Below are 18,864 nucleotides of genomic sequence, written 5' to 3'. Positions count from 1 at the left end.
TAAAGTGTAAGCTGGCATTTCTTTTCAAACAGATTGATTCCTAGAGAATCAATGTTAAGATGTTTGCCCTTAATTGCTCAGTTATTAATTTAAAGTGTTTCTACCCTGCCTTTGCACTGTTTATAGTCAGGTCACACTGATGACTGAACACTCACATGGTACTGTTATTTTTTCTCCCACAGTGGGAAAAAGTTGCTGTTTCAGTGGTGATAGAATGTGATATCCCTTACAATGAAAGTACTACCTTGAGGAAAGACATCTGGTTCCTCTGAAAGGAACGTATAACAATTGCAAGTCAAGTGTTCTTTTTTTGTTATTAATTGGTGTCTTATTTTCCAAACTCAGCAAAAGCAAAATTTGGCACCATCTCTTTTTATACATCAGGCAGTACAAGCTAGTGGGGAACACCCCTGCAAGTCATCCCTTTCAGAAGAAACTATTTAGATCTTGAATGAGTAGTAAGCATATCTTTAAGACCCAGGCCACAAGCAAGGAGAAGGGGGGGGGGAGTATGTTTTATTGGAACCCTGGAAGCGGGGCCTGCAATCTATTTTTATCACATTTTGGATTTTTTTTTCCTGGTGGGAATGGGATGCTATCAGGGTTGGGTTAAAACATGGCAAACCCCTGAGATATCTCAATTTTAAGAATCCGCCTCCCATAGCATTACCAAACAAACCTGAAAAATCATTTGTAAACTTCACTAATTACTTTCTGTATTTGGTCCTTAGGCCCTAACAGTGCTGCTGTTCGTTGCTTGTGCTTCAATCCAGCTGTGTGGGATCATTCATGTGTGTGAAGGCCCCGTTACAAGTTTGAACTTGCCCCGAAATAAATGTTACTTGGTTCTGGAGGGTTTTCCGGGCTGTGTGGCCGTGGTCTGGTGGATTTTGTTCCTAATGTTTCGCCTGTATCTGTGGCTGGCATCTTCAGAGGTGTATCACAGAGAAAAGTCTTTCTCAGAAGAAATAAATGTTGCTTGGTTCCCCCCACCTTCATATTCCTGATTTAAAAAAAAACCAAAATGAACTATAAGGTTGCCGCACATTGCTTTGGCAGAATGAGTTAAATAATGCAACCCCCCCCCCCCCTTCTTTACCAGTAGAACTCTGGCAGCAGCAGGAAATGCAACCTTATGCCACCTCAAGAGAAGATGTACTGGGGGGGGGGAGCGTTTGTGTGTGTGTGTGAGAGTGTGTGTGTGGGTCGGTGATTGCCAGCTTTCATGCTCAATGGTGATGGTGGGGGGCGGAGGTGGGGGGCACAGAAGGGGCGTCCCCATCTGCTGTTAATTCCCCGGTCATTGGATTAGTAGCCTTCGGTGATGAGATCAGCAGGATCAGCTTTCAGGATGGGGCACCGCGCTGGCTTCAGCTGCAGGCTCTTCCCATCGGGGCCGTCTCTGTCATGAAGAAGGGGAGGAGGGGTGGCCCGGGAAGGGAAGCAAGCGGAGGCACAAAAGCAGCCGGAGTCTTTGCAGGGACGGCCGCAACAAAGCAGTCGGGGCTGCAAAGGGCAGCCTGCCCGGAGGCCACTTTTCCTTCTGCGGAGAGTTTGCAGCGGGGAGTTTCCTGTTTCTGTCGCTCGCCTGTCGCAAACGCGTGGATCTGGCTGAGCACAGGGGCGATTGGCTGCTCCTTCTCCGGGTTTGGCGCGTCCGGGCCCCGCGATGGTAATCCCTCCTCCCCTGACCAGCAAATTTGCACGGCTCTCCCAAGGCGATCGAACTCGTTAACTTCTTCGCAAGTCTTTTTGGAGGGGAAACCCGGCGCGATCTGCTGCAGCCTGCACTGAATTTCGGACGCTGCCCCCATTCGAGGAAAGACTCTCGCAAAGTCCCGGGAAGGTTTTTTTTGTGCTGCTTACGACAAGTCTCGCCTCCCGCTCCCACCCCGGCCTCTGGATTTTGTATGTCCCTGGAGTATCAAGCCCAAGACATAAAGGATCAGTCGAGCGATGCTTTCTTATTTTCTAGGTAAGCTCTTGAATGAACGAACACGAATCCAGTCTGTTTTGTTTGGCCGGGCTCTCAGCTTCCAGTGTTTAATTCTTTCTGCCGGGGTAATATTTCAGAGTATTTAGCCAAGAGCTGTTTAATGTGAACATTTGTTAACCCTAACAAAAGGGACGCTGTAATATTTTTCAAGAAATCGTAGCTAAACTAGTTTGCACTTCTTAAGAAAAAACTCTACAAAAATATATTTTTGGTCCATGTCCTTTATACAGTTGTTCCCCAGAATCGCTGAGATTCCATTCACAACCGTTTTTTTAAACTCTATTGTATGGGGTGTCACGCATCAATTGAATTTCTCAACCATCAAATTTCATTCATTCTGGGAGAGGAAAAGAATGTTTTTGTGGTTGGGAATGTGCATCTGTGCTTGGGAGAGATACTGGCATTATGACATCGGAAAAAGTTCTCCAGCTTGGATGCTCAGCTATTGTTTTAATCACCCATTTAATTGCTAGCTGTGGTCCTGATGCCAATCAGACTTGACTCCCCCCCCCCATCCCTTTTAAACAGCACTCCCCTGGCCTTGCTGACAGAAGCCATTCATAATCAGATAACACTTCATTGTGAAATAGCTTATCCAGAGAGAAAGAGGGATGTAAACTCCCCAAGGGCTATTTTTCAAGCTTACAGCTGTTTACATTTGTTTGGACGCAAGCATGCCCTATGTCAGATAGTTCTATTTCTGTTACTAAGAGGCTACCATTGTGTTTTATTTACCTTTGATAATGGAAAATAAATATTAATTGCAGAGCGAAAGTACCGTGATAACCACAGTGACAGTGGTTGTCAGATCTAGAACACAAGACGGGAAGCCAAAAAATCTAGATATAATTTTGATCCTTCCCCGTGTCTTGTAAACCCATCACAACTCCTCTTTGCTCAGTTTAATCACTTGCACTTAGGGGAAAAATAATACTTCTCTATCTGGCAAAGGTAGTAAGGCTTAATTTATTAATGCATGTGAGGCCCATTGACTTGTTCAGGTACTGCTGAAGAAAGGCAAAATAGGTGTTAGGAGCAATGGAACAAACACTCACATTTGTGCTTTAAGTGTTATGGAGAGCCATGGGTTAGACTTTTAGTGGCTCAGTACAATTACTTCTAATGAATCCAGGCCTTTGGAATTTTCCTGTTGCTTTGTGGAAAGATATCTCTGAGGTAGCCTTGGAAAAAGTAACAACGCTTCTGCAATAATAAATGGGTGGATCTTAAGGTGCCACAAAGTTCCTTGTGATTTTAACAGTGATCCATGCAAGATCATTTGCACAGAGATGTATAAATGAGAACAGTTAAGTGCTGCTGCTTCTTTGGGACACATCCATAACAGGACCCTTACAGAACAATCCTAAAAACAGTTGATGTACTTGAGTAAGATCCTCAATAGACCTGCTTAGAATCTTTCCCTTAATATGGTGATCCTTGGAAGTGTATGAGTGAAAAGGCATAAGAAATTGGAAATTAGAATCTAGATAATGGATGTCACAGGAAGAAGATTGCTGATAGATGTTTGGGTGGATAAGGAAATGAACATATTTGACTTCAAATGAAAGCTTTTAAAAGCAGATGCTATTCTATTTCCAAAATAAGCCTCCTGCCACATAACCTTTCCTGGTGCTGGTCCATGACACTACTCATTAACCCTCCAGACTTCTTGTAGCAGGCCAGGTTTTGGTGTACTGGATTTTACATGTAGGAGAGCAGCCAGCTGTTCCTGTCTCCTCTTCTTTCCCCAGATACTGCTTGTACCACTTCTGTGTGCAGGCAGGAGTCTTTCAAAGGGAAATGTTTGAGTCAATTTCATGTCACGTTTGCTAATGTTTCCTTTTTGCCAGATTAAGATGGTTTGAGGAGCAGCACCTCTAAACCAGCATGGTGTATCCTTTACTTGAGTGGCAGAGGCTTATCTGGTGAACCAGATGTGTTTCCACACTCCTACATTCCTGTGAGATGACCTTGGGCTAGTCACAGTTCTTGGAACTCTCTCAGTAACACCTACCTCACAAGGTGTCTGTTATGGGGAGAGGAAGGGAAAGGAGCTTGTAAGCCACCTTGAATCTCCTTACAGAAGAGAAAGATGGGGTATAAATCCAAACTCTTCTTCAGTTTTATGGCATGTTTAGCTGCTTGAAGTACTAAACCATAGGTTTGCTGTCTGTCCCAGTCCACCAGGGATTTTCCTTGGAGCCTTAGATGGATTTACAGAGGGGAATTGAAGGTGCAGGGAAACAAAAATCACAAAAGATTGCATAGGATTTCTATTTTCTTGCTTTCTCTGGTTCACTGGTGTTTCTTGCTTCCTCTGGCATCTATCAAAAGCATCCTGTGCTCATCCTTTCTCTTTCTAAAGTTATTGTCTTGCAGTACACTTTTTAATGTCCTGTTTTTAAACAAGATCATACCTTTAGCTTTTTAAAAAGTTGCCACCAGCTTGTTGTTATAACATCCTTTGTATCCAATCACTTCAGTAAGAGAACTCCTATATTGTAAATCCCAGCTTGAAACATGGTTTTTCCCCAGCTTCCATTCTTGACTCTGAGGATTAGATGCTTCTTACATATTTGTTGTTGGGAGGGAAATGTTGCTGGAGTTTTGTCAGCTTCACTTTGAATTTTCAAATATTAGTGAAACTAGAAAATCCAGGCCCCAAGCCAGTGGAAACAGAAGCGGCTGGTATTCCGTGGAGATCCATGGCCTCGTTTTGTGAATGGAGAAGCAAACCTCATAAGAATTAATAAACAGGAATTCATGCACAATATATTTTGTACAAAGACTGAAACAGTTATGAAAGTCAATATACTGCAATATACTTTTATTTATCCAAACAATGTTAAACTGCCTAACTGACTGGCATATAAGCAGTATAGTCTTGGGGCATTTTCACAGGAGGTGGTGAGATCACTACATGAACCTTCCTCATTAAACTGACTTCAGTGGCCTGCATTATGTATGTCATGTTGGAGCGATTCAGTTATGCAGGCTTCCTTCAGGGGATCTGCCAATCAATTGTGCAGTTCTGACTTAAGTTACCTAATTTAGTTGCTCATGTATTTTAAGCACCCTCGTTATCTTTTTGCATGAGTTTAGACCAGAGTAACCAGTTTATCCCTAAAAGGTGTGAGGTCAGCACTTGCTCTCAACCTTTTTCTATCCTTTGTTTTCAGTATGTTTTATACAAAAGTAATAATTAACCTTTAGGCACAGGAAACAAACCAAGATGAATTAGGAATGGGGAAATGGTAACTTCCTACATGTACAAGATTTTATTTTGGCTAACCAGAAAAAAAGGACAGCTAAGGCAAGGTACCAAGAAACTGAAGCCATAAAGCAAAAACTGTAATAGTGTATCTTCAGGATTAATCCAGAATTCATGTTCTTATGCATTGTGTTTATATCATCAGAAAAATTGGTTTGAAAACTCTGTAACTGGTTGTTCATTGTACATATAATATACTGTTAAAAAGACAGCACAGGACTGAGCTGGATATTAGCAGCTCTACACTCCCTTATATTCGTGAGTTTTTATTGGCTGTAGATGCATGGTAATTTTCTCCCATGGTGACTGAAGGGAGCCTCCCTCTACAAAGGCAGCAAATTTCTGAATACAGTGCTGGGTTCAGCAGCAGGGAAAGGCCTCAATCTATGCCCTATTCATTTGATCATCTGGGGCAATTGCTTGGCCATGTGAGCAACAGTATGCTGGACTAGATGGACCACTGGCACAGACATTACAGGCAAAAGTTAGGCATTACCCAGTAAATGGATATCTGCATATCTGCTTTTGGGACTACCTTGTGCTGTTCTTAAATACCAATAAAACAAAGCAGCTTGGAGCTGAAAACTCCACCAGTACCAGATAAAGGATCCTAATATCATCTCCAAAAATGTCTGTTCTTGAAGTACCCACTACCCACTGTCCTCCCCCTTTTTAAGAGGAGTTTTAAATAGCTGGATGCCATCTATTTTAAATATTTAAACTTACTTGGATTTGGAAATTGTATGCTGCATTTTAAATTTTTAAACTTCTTGTTTTATTTGTCTGTTGATGTTGTGCACCGCCCTGAGCCCTCCGGGGGAGGGCGGTATAAAAATGAAATAATAAATAAATAAATAATAAATAAAATAAATAAAAGTAGAGGAACAGCTTCCTATTCTCTCTCATTCCTCAACCACATGTTCTTCCCTGTCAGTAAAAGTTCTGAGGTTAATTTTTTGCTGTTCTGATCCTCATTTCCTTTAATCTAGTTATTTAAGTTGCTGTGCAGATAAAATTCCTTTTCATACCTAATGCTTTTATATAAAACTAAATGAAAGTATAGAGCCATCAGCAAGGGCTTATCAACCCTCAGTTCATCCATCATGCAGGGTTGGATTTACTTTTTCCACCAGTTAAAAACCCAGAATGTTGTCCTCTTCGACTGTGTTTGGGATAACAAAAGCTGTGTGGACAAAAGCACATAGGATGGGCGGAGGCGCTATAGTATGGAGATGGATTAGATAAGATTAAGTGAAAAAGCTGGTTAGATTTGATCCATTTGATCCAGGAGAAAGCCATATGGAATAAAATGGAAAATTATAGTGAACAGGGGGCCCACAAATACTGTGTTCCAGATTTCAATAGGAACAATTGTGTGAAACCTCTCACCCTCCTGATTTCCTGCTGCCCTTGGAGTTAAGTCCAGTGCCAGTTCTGAGCATTTTAACTGGATGTAAAAGAAGAGGACTGCTATAAATGCAGTGTCATTCCTTGGTGTCCTGCCATGCAGTGTTCCTCAGTCTGTTCAGCAGGCATACAGTTCCTATTTCAGGATGTCATCTAAAACGAACTTTTACAACTCCAGGGTAATCAGCCTTCATATGAATTCTTTTCTTTGTTGTTTTTTAGTTAAGGAGATTAAGGTTGGTTTTTTTAAAAATTCTTGACTTATTGTAGGCTGGTCCTGTGACAGTCATAATGATATGTAGGGCAGAGGAAAGATAAAGTGTCCTCCTGGTTCATGAAGACAACAGTACTGTCTAAATTGGTATTCATCTCTTGTGGCTTCTCAAAAAAACCTGTTGTAGCGAATCATAAAATGGACTTGTAATTTAGTGTTACACATCTCTTGCATTCAGAAAGCTCTTCTGTTAATCATTTGGAAAAGCCTTTACTGACCTACCAGATCAGACTCTGTATGAAACAGGTTTATATATAAACAATTCATTAGTAGCTTTGGATTTTATCCCACCCTCCACCACCTGTCCCTTACCCTAAAGAGGGGTACCTATACCTTTTCCCACAAAATGATGACAGCCAATATGTAAATTAATACATCATATCTTCCAGACCCTTTTTGTGGAGGAATGCTCTGCCTGGGTCCTATTGCTTGCCCCCCTCTTCCAATTCTCTTTTCAGACAAAAGAATCATATTTAAGCACCACCTTAATCAAAAATGTTATCCTGTGCAATGTTAAACATAGCACTTTGATTTTTAAAAAAGCTTTTATAGTGCTTCGGATGGCTGCAACAACACTTCCGCTTTTTTACAGTTGTTTTTGTTTCCTGCAGCAGCACCAAAATTACAAAATGGTGGGCGCATCTGTAAAAAAGCAAAAGTGTTGCTGATAGTTGTCTGGAACACTATAAATTGTCTTTTATCAAAGTGCAAAGTTTAACATTGCACAGGATAATGGTTTTGATGAAAGTGGCACTTAGATTATTTCATCTGAAAAGAGAATCGAGTCCTCTTTGTCATGCGGATGGATGCATATTTGGCTTCTGCCAAAGAATGCATGACTGCACTGTATTCTTGTTTTGGAAAAAATATACCGTATATACTCATGTATAAGTCGAATTTTTCAGCACATTTTTAATGCTGAAAAAGCTCCCCTCGACTTATACGCGGGTCATTAAATTTTTTTTTGTGTTTTTACTTTGCTGGCCAGCAGGGGGCGCAGTTTTTATGCTAGCAACACCAAATTTTCAGGGTACCCTCTGAAGACACTCCTGATGATACCAGCCAAGTTTGGTAAAGTTGGTTCAGGGGGTCCAACGTTATGGACCCCCAAAGGAGGTGCCCCCATTCTTCATTGTTTTCAATGGGAGCTATTAGTAGATGTGGCTACCCTTTTGAGGGTCCATAACTTTGGACCCTCCTCGAACCAGAAACTTCACCTCAAACCTGGCTGGTCTCTATCAGGAGAGTCTCTTTATGATGTCAGCCAGGTTTGAGTGAAGTTTGGGGCCTCAGGGGATCCAAAGTTATTGATCCCTCAAAAGATTGCCCGATCCCCATTGTTTACAATGGAAGGCTAATAGTAAATTTTCCATTTCTGGATAATATCCCTCTTTAAAAAATCTAAGTTGAGTTACATTTGGACATGCAGATGATGATGAAGAATCCAGTTTTGAAGGATTTTAACTCTTGTGTTTTAGCTTGGTTGCTGATTGAGCCAAGGTTTTTGTACTTTTAAAGTTATTGTTGATACCATATTGTTTTTGTTGACCCTCTTTTCCACTTACAGAGCCAGTTTACTGTTTTTCTTTAAAATAAATATTCAAAAACATTTAACCTACTGATGCCTCAATTGATGTAATTTTATTGGTATCTATTTTTATTTTTGAAATTTACCAGCAGCTGCTGCACTTCCCACCCTCGACTTATACGCGAGTCAATAAGTTTTCCCAGCTTTTTGTGGTAAAATTAGGTGCCTCGACTTATATGCCGGTCGACTTATACACGAGTATATACGGTAATTCACTAGGGTAATTTTATATCTTTTTATATCCATATTGAGCAATACAAGCTGAGCTTGCAAAACTTTACACAACACATTAACTGCTATCTGTTATATTAGTTCTCCCTGAAGCCCTTGTGAAATATCAGACCGTTAGTCACATCTCAATAATTGTGTGTGTTCTATTGACATTGGCTAAAGATTGCTGATAACATATGGTGACTATTGCACAGCTGCATTATCCAGACAGGAGACTTCGTGATAGGTTGACCTGAAGACTCTTCTTTAATTTAAAATATAAATGCTGTAATGAATTCCCTCAAAGTATTATTTATCGCTGACAGCCTAATTCAATCCAAGTGGATTGCACAGATGTGAAGATACTAGGTTTATTTTGCTGTGGGGAGGCAAGAATGTTTTGTCTTGTACTGCTTCAAGGTGGATGAATTGTGCCAGATTCCACTTGGATTTTCAAATGAATGGAAGCAAGGCTGTAGGGATGGTAATGATAGTATTCTACCCACAGTTCCAGAATCTGGATCCCACCTGCACTCCAGAAAAATGATTCTTATTTCAAAATTATTTCAGTGCATGTTCCTCCATTCACCAAATTAAGAAGCACACACATTTCAGAAATACCAAAAACAGCAGCATATAACACCCACACAAGATATTTCCCAAAACTGCTTTCCGTTATATATGCTTGAACCAGTGCTTAGAGTGCTGGAGTAGTACCTGGATGGTCAATAAGTCTTCCTTCATCCATGTCTTTCTTCAGCCATGAAATGCACTGGGTATTCTTGGACTAATCAGTCTCCCTAATATAGCCACATGGATGCTGAGAAGATAATATTGAAGAGAAGAGAACCAGCTATGTCTTCCTTAAAATAAGTTTAGTATTAAAATGTAATAGATGACAGATATTAAAGCAAGTACACTGGAATCAACAACCAAAGAGGGGAACGCAAAGATGTTGCCGGAAGGCATGAATAATAGTGGTAAACAAGCAAAATACAAGCCAGGCATCAGTGCAAGGGTCTATATATCTACTGCTGAAGGGCAAGTTAACAATTAGACATTGAAGTAAAGCAAATAATTGCTTCAGTCATTTATAACTGGGAATATTGTGGCAGTTTGTATGATTGGGCTGTGCAGTAGCCTTTTTTCCCCAATATCCCACTGAAAGCTCTACTCTCATCCTTCAGTCTTGTTCTGAGACCTCTCAGACTAATAGAGAACACTGCAAACATACTGTAAAGACATTATTACTTGATTTCTGTCAAAGAGTGATTGTTGTAGAAAATTCACTATATAAGGTAGTTGAGTCATATGCAGTATTCCATATCAGTGATGCAGATCCTGGCAGCATCTTTGACATAGATTCGTGGTTCATGTGGTTCAGCTAACTCATGTGATTGATTCATTCATGGGATAAGCCTATTAGAATTATATCTGCTCTATGAAATTTAGTGCCTGCAAAAATTTTCTGGCTTCCTGTAATTGAGCTATGTAATTGTTTGCATCATTCCTAAGGAAGCTTTTTTAAACCTACTCTAGCTGATTTACCATGTCCAGTCTTTCTTCGGAATTCCAACTTGGAAACCAGTGTTCCTGGCTGAAATTACTTCAGAATACACAAACGAGCTGCCAGGATCCTGTAGATCATTTCTCCAAAGGAACTGACTTCTTTACTGAAGGGCTGATGGTGATGAAGAAACTCCTGCAAAGATCTGGAGCATTTCTTGAGTTATAGAACACGGCATAAGGTTCTGTACATATGTTAGACTACTTGGGAATTCAAATAAATTTTCCACCAATTTCACTTTTATCCTAGCATTCCACCAAGGAGCTCAGAGTGAGCTATATGGTTCTTTCCTCCTCACAACAGATCTTTGAGGGTGAGAGACAGTGATTGGTTGGTGAGAGACAGTGATTGGTTGCTTGTTTATAGTTATACTAGCGGGCCTGGCCACGCATTGCTGTGGCAGTTGTCCTTCTCATCACAGTCCGCAACCCACACAGATTTCCATGCAGGTCCAATGATCCCCAGCATAGCATTTTGGGTGGTCAAATGGAATCCCTCTTTCCCTTTTCAATGCACATTGTTATATGGTGCTGTCTTGTTTTTTTAGTATAAGGTAACCCTTTCCATTCCATGAACCCCCTCTGTCCATGAGGCTGGTTGACACGCACAGTCCTGGCTTGGGTAAGGCAGAACTGGGGCAAGCAGGCTATCCCAGTCAGGCAGCAGAGGCAGGGTGGTCAGGCGCTCAGATCGAGGCCAGTTCCCGGGGTTCTTGAAGGGCCACGTGCAAAAGAAGTGGAGCCAGTAGTGTTGGTTCGCTCCCACCCCGCGGATTTTCTTAGAAGGAAAAGGCAAACTCCAGCTCGCTTTTAGTAAAAGAGAGCTGTGGCGAATATGGGTGAGGAAGTGGGTAAGTGGTGATTGGATGTGAGGGAGGGCAGAGTGAGGTGTGTGAGGATGAGCTGGATGTGTATTGTGTGGTAGCAGTGGGTGAGGCACAGAGAGTGAAAGTTACCAGCATGTGAGGGGGGGACCCCACCTGACGTCTCACACGGCAAAGTGTGTATGTGTTTCACTTCCACTCGTATTACCTAACAGTATTACCTATTTACTGTTTTCACTGCTCATCTCTGCCCATCTGCACGAACATTGTAAGCTCTCATACCAAGCCCTCAGGCCACAGACATGCTGCACGAACATTCTAAGGGTGACAGTTAAACACAGCCAGGTTCATGGCCTGGTGCGCCAGGAAAAAGATGTTTTACCTGGCTCAGGTATGGACTTTCGTCGATTTGAAGGTCCGATTACCTGCCCGCAACAGGGAGGAACGTCCTGCGAAAATTTGGGGGCGATCCGTCCAGCAGCTTCTGAGGGAGACCATCAGGGACAAACACACTGTTAGATTTTTATATATATAGATGAATGCTGGTCTCTCCAGTCTAGGGTTGCCAACTGGTCTGAGGGACACATGGGATGCCATTGATCAGGTGATGTGATTCACTACCATGCCATGAATAGGGTTGCCAACAACAGAAAAAGGAAATATACAGCCTCTTTAATGAGACTTAATGTTTGAAGAATGGGTGATATAAAGTTTTCATTGAGCCCTGCGGGGATAGGTCAGGATATAAATCCAAAAAAATAAAAATTAAAACATTGAGTGGAGGTAAATGTCACCTGATAAACAATAACCTGTTAAGCACCTATTAAAGGGACAGGACATTTTTCCCCAGGCCTACTCTAGTCCCTACTGTATTGCTAGTCCACTGTAGCTGCTTCCAGGTATCTAACAGCTGCTGTAAAACTCTTTCTGAAAAATTAATTGTCATTGGGTAACCAAAAGAAAGCAAGAGACATTGCAGTGAAGTTGGAAAGGGGTCTTTCATATTGCCTAGTGAAGACTTTCTCCAGCATTCTGTGGAATATACCAGGAACTCATGGGAGAGGGTTAGTTTCTGCATGAAGCTCTGGGGGTACTTTGAAGCCATAACAATCTCTTTTGCTCCTTCACTGCGTTTTCAAAGTCCACTATGTGTGAAATATCAGGTCAACCCTTTCTCTGAATTTAGTTAATTTCCCAGAGAACTGATGTGAGAGGTGATGACTATAGTGATTGTAAATTATGGCCGTTTCCGCATGGCAGCGGAAACGGCTGGGTCGGCGCTTCTCGCGCCGACCCGAAGACGCTGGGACCGTCCGCACGGACGGTCCCGGGAAGAGGCGGGCGTAGTGGAAGCGCCCGGCCCGCCAAGACTGCTGTCCTGGGCCTCGGTCGTCGCCCGGAGGCCTGGGACCGCGCCCCCCCTGGCCTCTTGGCGCCTGCTTTCGGCGCGGGGCGAAGCGTCTGAAAAAACCTCCTGCTTTGAGGCCCAGGGTTCGTGAATGCCAGGTGAAGTCAGTGAAGCTGCTGCGTTGGCTCGGCAGCGGCTTCCTCTGGCGTTCCCCAAGAAGCTAGGAAGCTCTGGGGAAACGCCGGCTCAGGCGAGGCGGCGGTAGCGGCGCAGCTGCGCTGCAGCTTCTGCATGCCAGTGGTGGCCTAAGGAGGCGGTGTTTTAATCTCCAGGCGATCATTGCTGCCCGATGCTTGAGCTTGGCCTTTGTCTGGCTGCCTAAGCCGTCTGAATTGTATGAATTCCTATATATACTCATCCTTTTCTAGTATTAGTAGATAGATCCCCAAAGTGGGTGCTCTCATCCCCTACTGTTTCCAATGGAAGCTAATAGTAGATGAGGCTACCCTTTTAAGGGTCCATAGCTTTGGACCCCCTGAACCAAACTTCACCAAACCTGGGAGGAACCATCAGGATGGTCAGATACTCTGAAATGTTGGTACTGCTAACATAAACATTCCTCCCCTGACAGGTTGTGTGAATGTTCCTTCTAAAATGACACCTGCCATGTGCAATTTTAAAAATAAGTACACTAAAAATAATGAACTATTCTTTTACAAAGCAGGGTAGTTTTGAGTCACAGTGAACAGCATTGTTCATTCTAGTTTTTGTAAGATCCATTGTTTAAAACCCTTCCTTACAAAAAGCTAAGGTTTTTGTACTTTTAAAGTTATTGTTGACCCTCTTTTCCACTTATAGAGCTAGTTTACTGTTTTTCTTTGAAATAAATATTCAAAAACATTTAACCTACTGATGCCTCAATTAATGTAATTTTATTGGTATCTATTTTTATTTTTGAAATTTACCAGTAGCTGCTGCATTTCCCACCCTCGACTTATACGCGAGTCAATGAGGTTTTTTTTGTGGTAAAATTAGGTGCCTTGACTTATACACGAGTATATATGGTACCTTTGTTCACTGAAGCCAAAGTCTTCCAGGAATTCTACTATGCTTTATTTCTTATATATTATTAGTCAAATATCAGCCATAAAACCACAGTTTTTGCAGAAAGTAAAAAATAAACTAATAGACTTCTGGGAATGTGTGACGATATCTTACATATGGTATTAATTAGAACTGTTTGGTTTACTACCCAAATGAACACAAAGTGTCTTTTCACCAGGAATCAGTTCAACTGATATGCAGCAAATCCTAAGCAGACTTACTTGAAAGTAAACTTAACTGAAATGAAATGAATGAGATTGCTTCCTGGGTTTATAGACTTTGGGTTGCAACCATTGTGTTTTCTTCAGTGTTTAATGGTTGCTCTACAGACATTCTGGAAAAGATATTCAGAACAGAGAAGGATGACAAGAGGAGGCCTGCTTTTCATGATAAGCTTCCAGAGCTATACAGCCTGTGGAATACTCAGACTCTGCTATATTTTCAATTAAAAGCTAGCTGATTCCTCCTAAATCCAGTTGGGCCCTATCAGCTTCTCTTGTGGCTGGTAGCTACTAGTTAAAGGCTTTTGTGTTCTTTTAATAACAGAAGAAGCACCTTTTAGGAAGTTTAGGTGAGTGTAGAGCATATGCCCTCATATTGAATATATGTGATGTGAACTGAGCTTTGTTATAATCTTGAAAAATGCTACACTAGCCTAATTTATAACAAAGATGATTTTACTTTCTGAGTTGTGGTTAGGTCACCCATGTGGCCAGCAACTTAAAAAATACTCCAAATTCTGCCCAAGTACGTTAAATTTAAAATAAAGTTTGGAGAAGAAGGTTAAATGCTCATGTTCTACTGCTGTTCATTACTTAGAGACATGAAACATTCTTAATGATTTTTCTAAGGTTTACATTTGATAGTGAAGCTTGGTTTGAAATCATAGAACCAGATTAGATGTGCTGGGTTTTTTTTTTTTAAAGAGTTGGGTATGGGTTTTCCAGACCCATCTGTTACCGCCAGGAAAATAGGAAAAATATTTTCCTGAGCCCATCGCTGAACTACACTGACTATGAATCAGAGCAAAGAGACCGAGGTGTGGTCAGAAGCTTCCATAAAGGCTTTGCAAAGGGCCATTATATATATGTGATTGTGCCAAATGCTTTTTACATGGTTTCCTTTCTTTTATCCCTTTTAAGGTTTAATGTAAGCCCCCTCAGTGTTGGATTTATTATTTGCCCAATGTTTAGGATTATACTTTAGCTAGGTTCTCCAGTTGATTTAAGATTTTGTTACTGTTAATTTAGGATACTCTTGCTTATATGTATATGTGCTTGTACTGTATTGGAGGTTCTTTAAGATTTTCTCTAATGTTTAAGTTTAGAATGTTATTTTAGATATCTGTATCTGTTGGAAAAAGCAGCAGCTTGTAGCAGCTGATATTAAGGGCCAAGGAAGCTAGCCTTGGAATTCAGTCTGGGCCACCCGGTAGATCTCTTTAGTGAAAACAAAGACCCCTTTGGATTTACAAATGGAATCTGATGATGGCACCCCAGATATTCCAGCCGTTGAAAGATGTGCCAGGATCACCATTGGACCATTTGAACTTTCTTTTGTTGCGGGACTGAGGCGCGAGAGCCTCAGGACATAACTCAAGGAAGCAGCCCATCTGATAACCAGATACCTGGGTGTGTTAACAGCCTCACCCAGCTTTATGAAGGGACACTCTTCAACCCCTTCTGTGCTATGGTAAAGTCTCGCAGGAAGACGCTTGACAGCGAGATCTCAGGATCCCATTCACAAAGTTGTAATTGTACCTCTCTTTTATGTGTTGATGTTTCTTTATTGTTGTACGGTAAGGGACCTGCCCTCTTTGCCCCCTTTGATCTGGGTGTATAAAAGTTCTTGCACTTGGCTACGAGAGCGATTCCCTTGCCCGAGCTGTAGCAGCCACTTCTGAATAAAATATTTTGCTTTTGAAGAACACCGGCTTCCTGCACCTCACTACGTTGCCTGAGCTGAAATCACTTAATGTTACCCGATCAGCAGTGGTAACACAACTGGGGCATCCTACAGCCACACAGCCCATAAAGGAGATCTATTTGGTCTCAGTTCAGGCTCCTCCCTACCCATCCTGCCATTTTCCAGTTCATAAATAGTGCTGGGAGATGAGTTATTTCCCTGTTTTTGCAGCTGCATGTGGAGTATTATGTACATGTGCAGCAGTAAAAATGGAGAAGTAACACCCCTCCCAGTGCTGTTTCAGCACAGGAAAAAGGCTAGATAGAAAGGGCCCTTCCTCCCAAAGGGGCTTTCCTGTATTTTTTTTTTTGACAGCTGTTCCTTCCATCTGCTGTGTGGCTCTTTAAAAACACTTCTAGTTTGACCATAAGTCCCATGGAATTGAGTGAGATTTGTTCTATGTAAGTCTGCATAGGGTGTTTTGGCAAATGTTTCATTTTGCTTCAGTGTATTACCTTTGGAATGGTTGAGTTCACTTGACTGGGACAGGCACATGTGATAATTTAATGTGGCGCTACTTTCTCTTTATTTTGAAATATTAGCAAACATATCCAAATCTTTTGGGAAGAAACTGCGATGGCTTTTTTGATTGTGGTTCTTATTTCCTGTATCTCTCCCTTATCCTGAGTTTCATCTTTTTTTGAAAACAATTCAAAGAGTATGTATCTTCTGAGAATCTTGACACTAAGCTGTAAATCCTCCAAAGCAGCTAATGTATAGAATTCATTCAGATTCCGTTCATGTTCTTATAAGTGAAATTCTCCAGTGGTATTGCCACATAGTTTAAAGAGATCTGTACTCCACCCAGCCTTCTTTACCACCAAAGTCTTTTAGCCATTGTGTTGTTGAAAGCTATTGCCACGTGATCAGCAGATGATGGTGGAAGTTTGAAAGTGAAGAATGCTTGTTCTCAGTGGGGCGTGTTCTTTCCTTTTGTCACTGGCAAACTAATCAACCTCATTTTGAGTGCTTGGCTGAACTATAATACTTCTTCCAGATTATACCAGCAAGCCCCTTCCCCAGGGGATGATGGTCAATCCCTTAATCTCTCCTACAATTGGTAACTCTCTTTAGCTTTATAGTATCACTCTTTTTTTAAAAAAAACCAGAAATATTCATTGGTTTTTATACATTTTGTTGGCTTGGGATATAGCTTTTCCTAAAGTCTAAAATCTATTTTTAGTTGGCTGGTTGTAATTTGCATGTCTTGATATGAGGAAGTTGAGTCTACAGAGTTCTTAAGCAGGTCAAAGACCTAACAGTATCTTCTTCCAGTGCAAATAGAAGGTATTCTGAGATTGACTCAGGCTTTTGCCTTTGTTTTTCAAGAGATGAGCAACAATAACACATTTTCAGAAGTAGGAAATATTATAAAGGAACTAGGGATTTTAGATAAGCATCCATGGGCTAATTACTATTTTTTCCTTCCTTCCTTCCTTTCTTTCCTCCCTCCTTCCTTTCTTCCCACACTGTGGTGACTTCAAAACTGTACAGAAAAATATGATCAAATTATCTACTTAGTTTGTCTTTTCTGTGTGTGCCCAACCCATTATTAATTTTTACAGCTGTTACATGCAGCTCTTATTATCCAGTTCCGATATTCAGATTTATACACATACACAAGTATAATATCTGCATCTAAAGAAACTTTTTAGATGGTTATAGTTTCTGAAAAGTGACAGTATCTCTTCAATTGCAGGAAGTACAAATAACTTACATAAGTGTGCATTCAGATGTCATGATAACTTAGTGTACAAACTATGATTTGCATGAACTGTGTGGTGTGATATCAGAATAGACTGCCAAAAAAAATTGGTGGTTGTTTTATGGTTTGTATCAGGCTTAATTGGTATGATTTGTTGTGATGGCTGAATTGAAAAAAAATCAAGTTTGTTCGGCTGCAGCAGAGAGGAAGAAGAAAGACTTGACTCTTCCTAATCGACTCTCTCCCCGCCCTTCGTTCATTGCAGCTGACCAATATCAAATGGACTTCATGCATAATGAGGCTTTGCTAGCATCCTTGTGATCCAAGGGAGTTTTGGAGGCAAGCAGCAAACTTTTAAGCAGAGGCGTAGCTGGGTCAAACTGCGCCCGGTGCGCATTCTACATTTGCTGCCCCCATGTCCCCCGCAGCGCCCCGCCCCCCTGCGGCGCTCTTCCCTCCTTCCTTCACACACGTACCTTAGTTCCTTTCCTTTTTTCAAAACTTTTTCAGGCTGCAAAAGGCCTGTTCTCAGTAAAAACTGCCTGAGGAACTATACTTCCCAGGAGACCTTGTGAGCCCCAAGGTCTTCTGGGAACTGTAGTTCCTCAGGCCATTTTTACTGAGAACAGGCCTGAAAAAAGAAAGAGACAAACAAATAATGGAAAAGAAGAATAATGGCTAATGGGGTTAGGGGAAGCACTGTGAAGGGGTGCCACAGGTGAAGGGAAGGGGCCTGGGGCGGTTTTTTGCACCCCCAGGCGTGTGCCTGGTACACGGTGCACCCCCTATCCCCTTGTAGCTCTGCGACTGCTTTTAAGTAGGATTGAGGAACAAACCGTGATCAATTCTGTACACTGATAGAGGATCCAGACTTTGTGCAACAAATCACATTTTACTGTAATATTTGAAAGCAGCCACAGTCACTCACAAGTCATGCACAGTTACATACACAAATAAGTGTATTCAAGTCACAATCAATCTATTGTGACCCCAGCAAGGAGCTTTCAAGGCAAATGAGAGCAGAGGTGGTTTGCCATTATCTTTCTCTGCAGAGTTTCCCTTGGTGGTCTCCCATCCAAGTACTCACCTTGCTTAGCTTCTGAGAGCTGATAAGACCAGGCTATACTGCACTGCCTGCCCTTCCTACTCACAGTTAAGGCACACTGAAATCCACCTCAAACAAAAATGATTTATAGCACTTAAGTAAAATTCCTGGACTATATTGAATCTCTTTAGAAGAAAGCAGTTCTATACTTGTACGCTAAGCAAAATGCTTCACATTTCCTTGGAGTTTTGTCAAAGAAAAGAGGAAGAAACCTTTGGTGGCCTCAGGAAAGAAAATCAACCTCCTTGGTGTGGTTGCTTCTTAGCTGCTCATCCTGCAGTACAGTGAAGTCATTTGCCAAATTGACTTCAATCAACAGTGATGCTGAGGTCTGCTAGTCTTCTCCCCGCACCCCTCACCCCCAGCATCTACTTGGAGAAGAGAACTCTGATGAGGGAGAGAATTAAGGCATCATTGTAATTTTGCTTACTTACACTTCCTGTAAAACAGAAGTCCACCACAGAGCTTTAAAAATGTTCATTCCAGTATGAGCTTTTGTGA

General features: G+C 41.6%; 1 protein-coding gene across 2 annotated transcripts in view; it reads left to right on the top strand.

The window, feature by feature from the left end:
• Positions 1 to 18,864, top strand: part of SPSB4 (splA/ryanodine receptor domain and SOCS box containing 4) — a 223,504-nt gene that overhangs the window by 132,159 nt on the left and 72,481 nt on the right. The window contains exon 1 of one of the 2 annotated variants that reach the window (XM_048506591.1): positions 1,335 to 1,975. The exons of the other annotated variant lie outside the window; for it this stretch is intronic. Within the exon in view, the coding sequence (XP_048362548.1) occupies positions 1,911 to 1,975 (65 nt within the window). The 5' untranslated portion in view covers positions 1,335 to 1,910. Of the gene's footprint in view, positions 1 to 1,334; positions 1,976 to 18,864 lie in introns of those variants that run through there. 2 annotated transcript variants of the gene reach the window in all.

This window comes from Sphaerodactylus townsendi, linkage group LG08 (genome assembly GCF_021028975.2).
Source record: "Sphaerodactylus townsendi isolate TG3544 linkage group LG08, MPM_Stown_v2.3, whole genome shotgun sequence".
Classification (NCBI taxonomy): Eukaryota; Metazoa; Chordata; class Lepidosauria; order Squamata; family Sphaerodactylidae; genus Sphaerodactylus; species Sphaerodactylus townsendi.
This window is presented reverse-complemented; position numbering and strand designations above follow the sequence as displayed.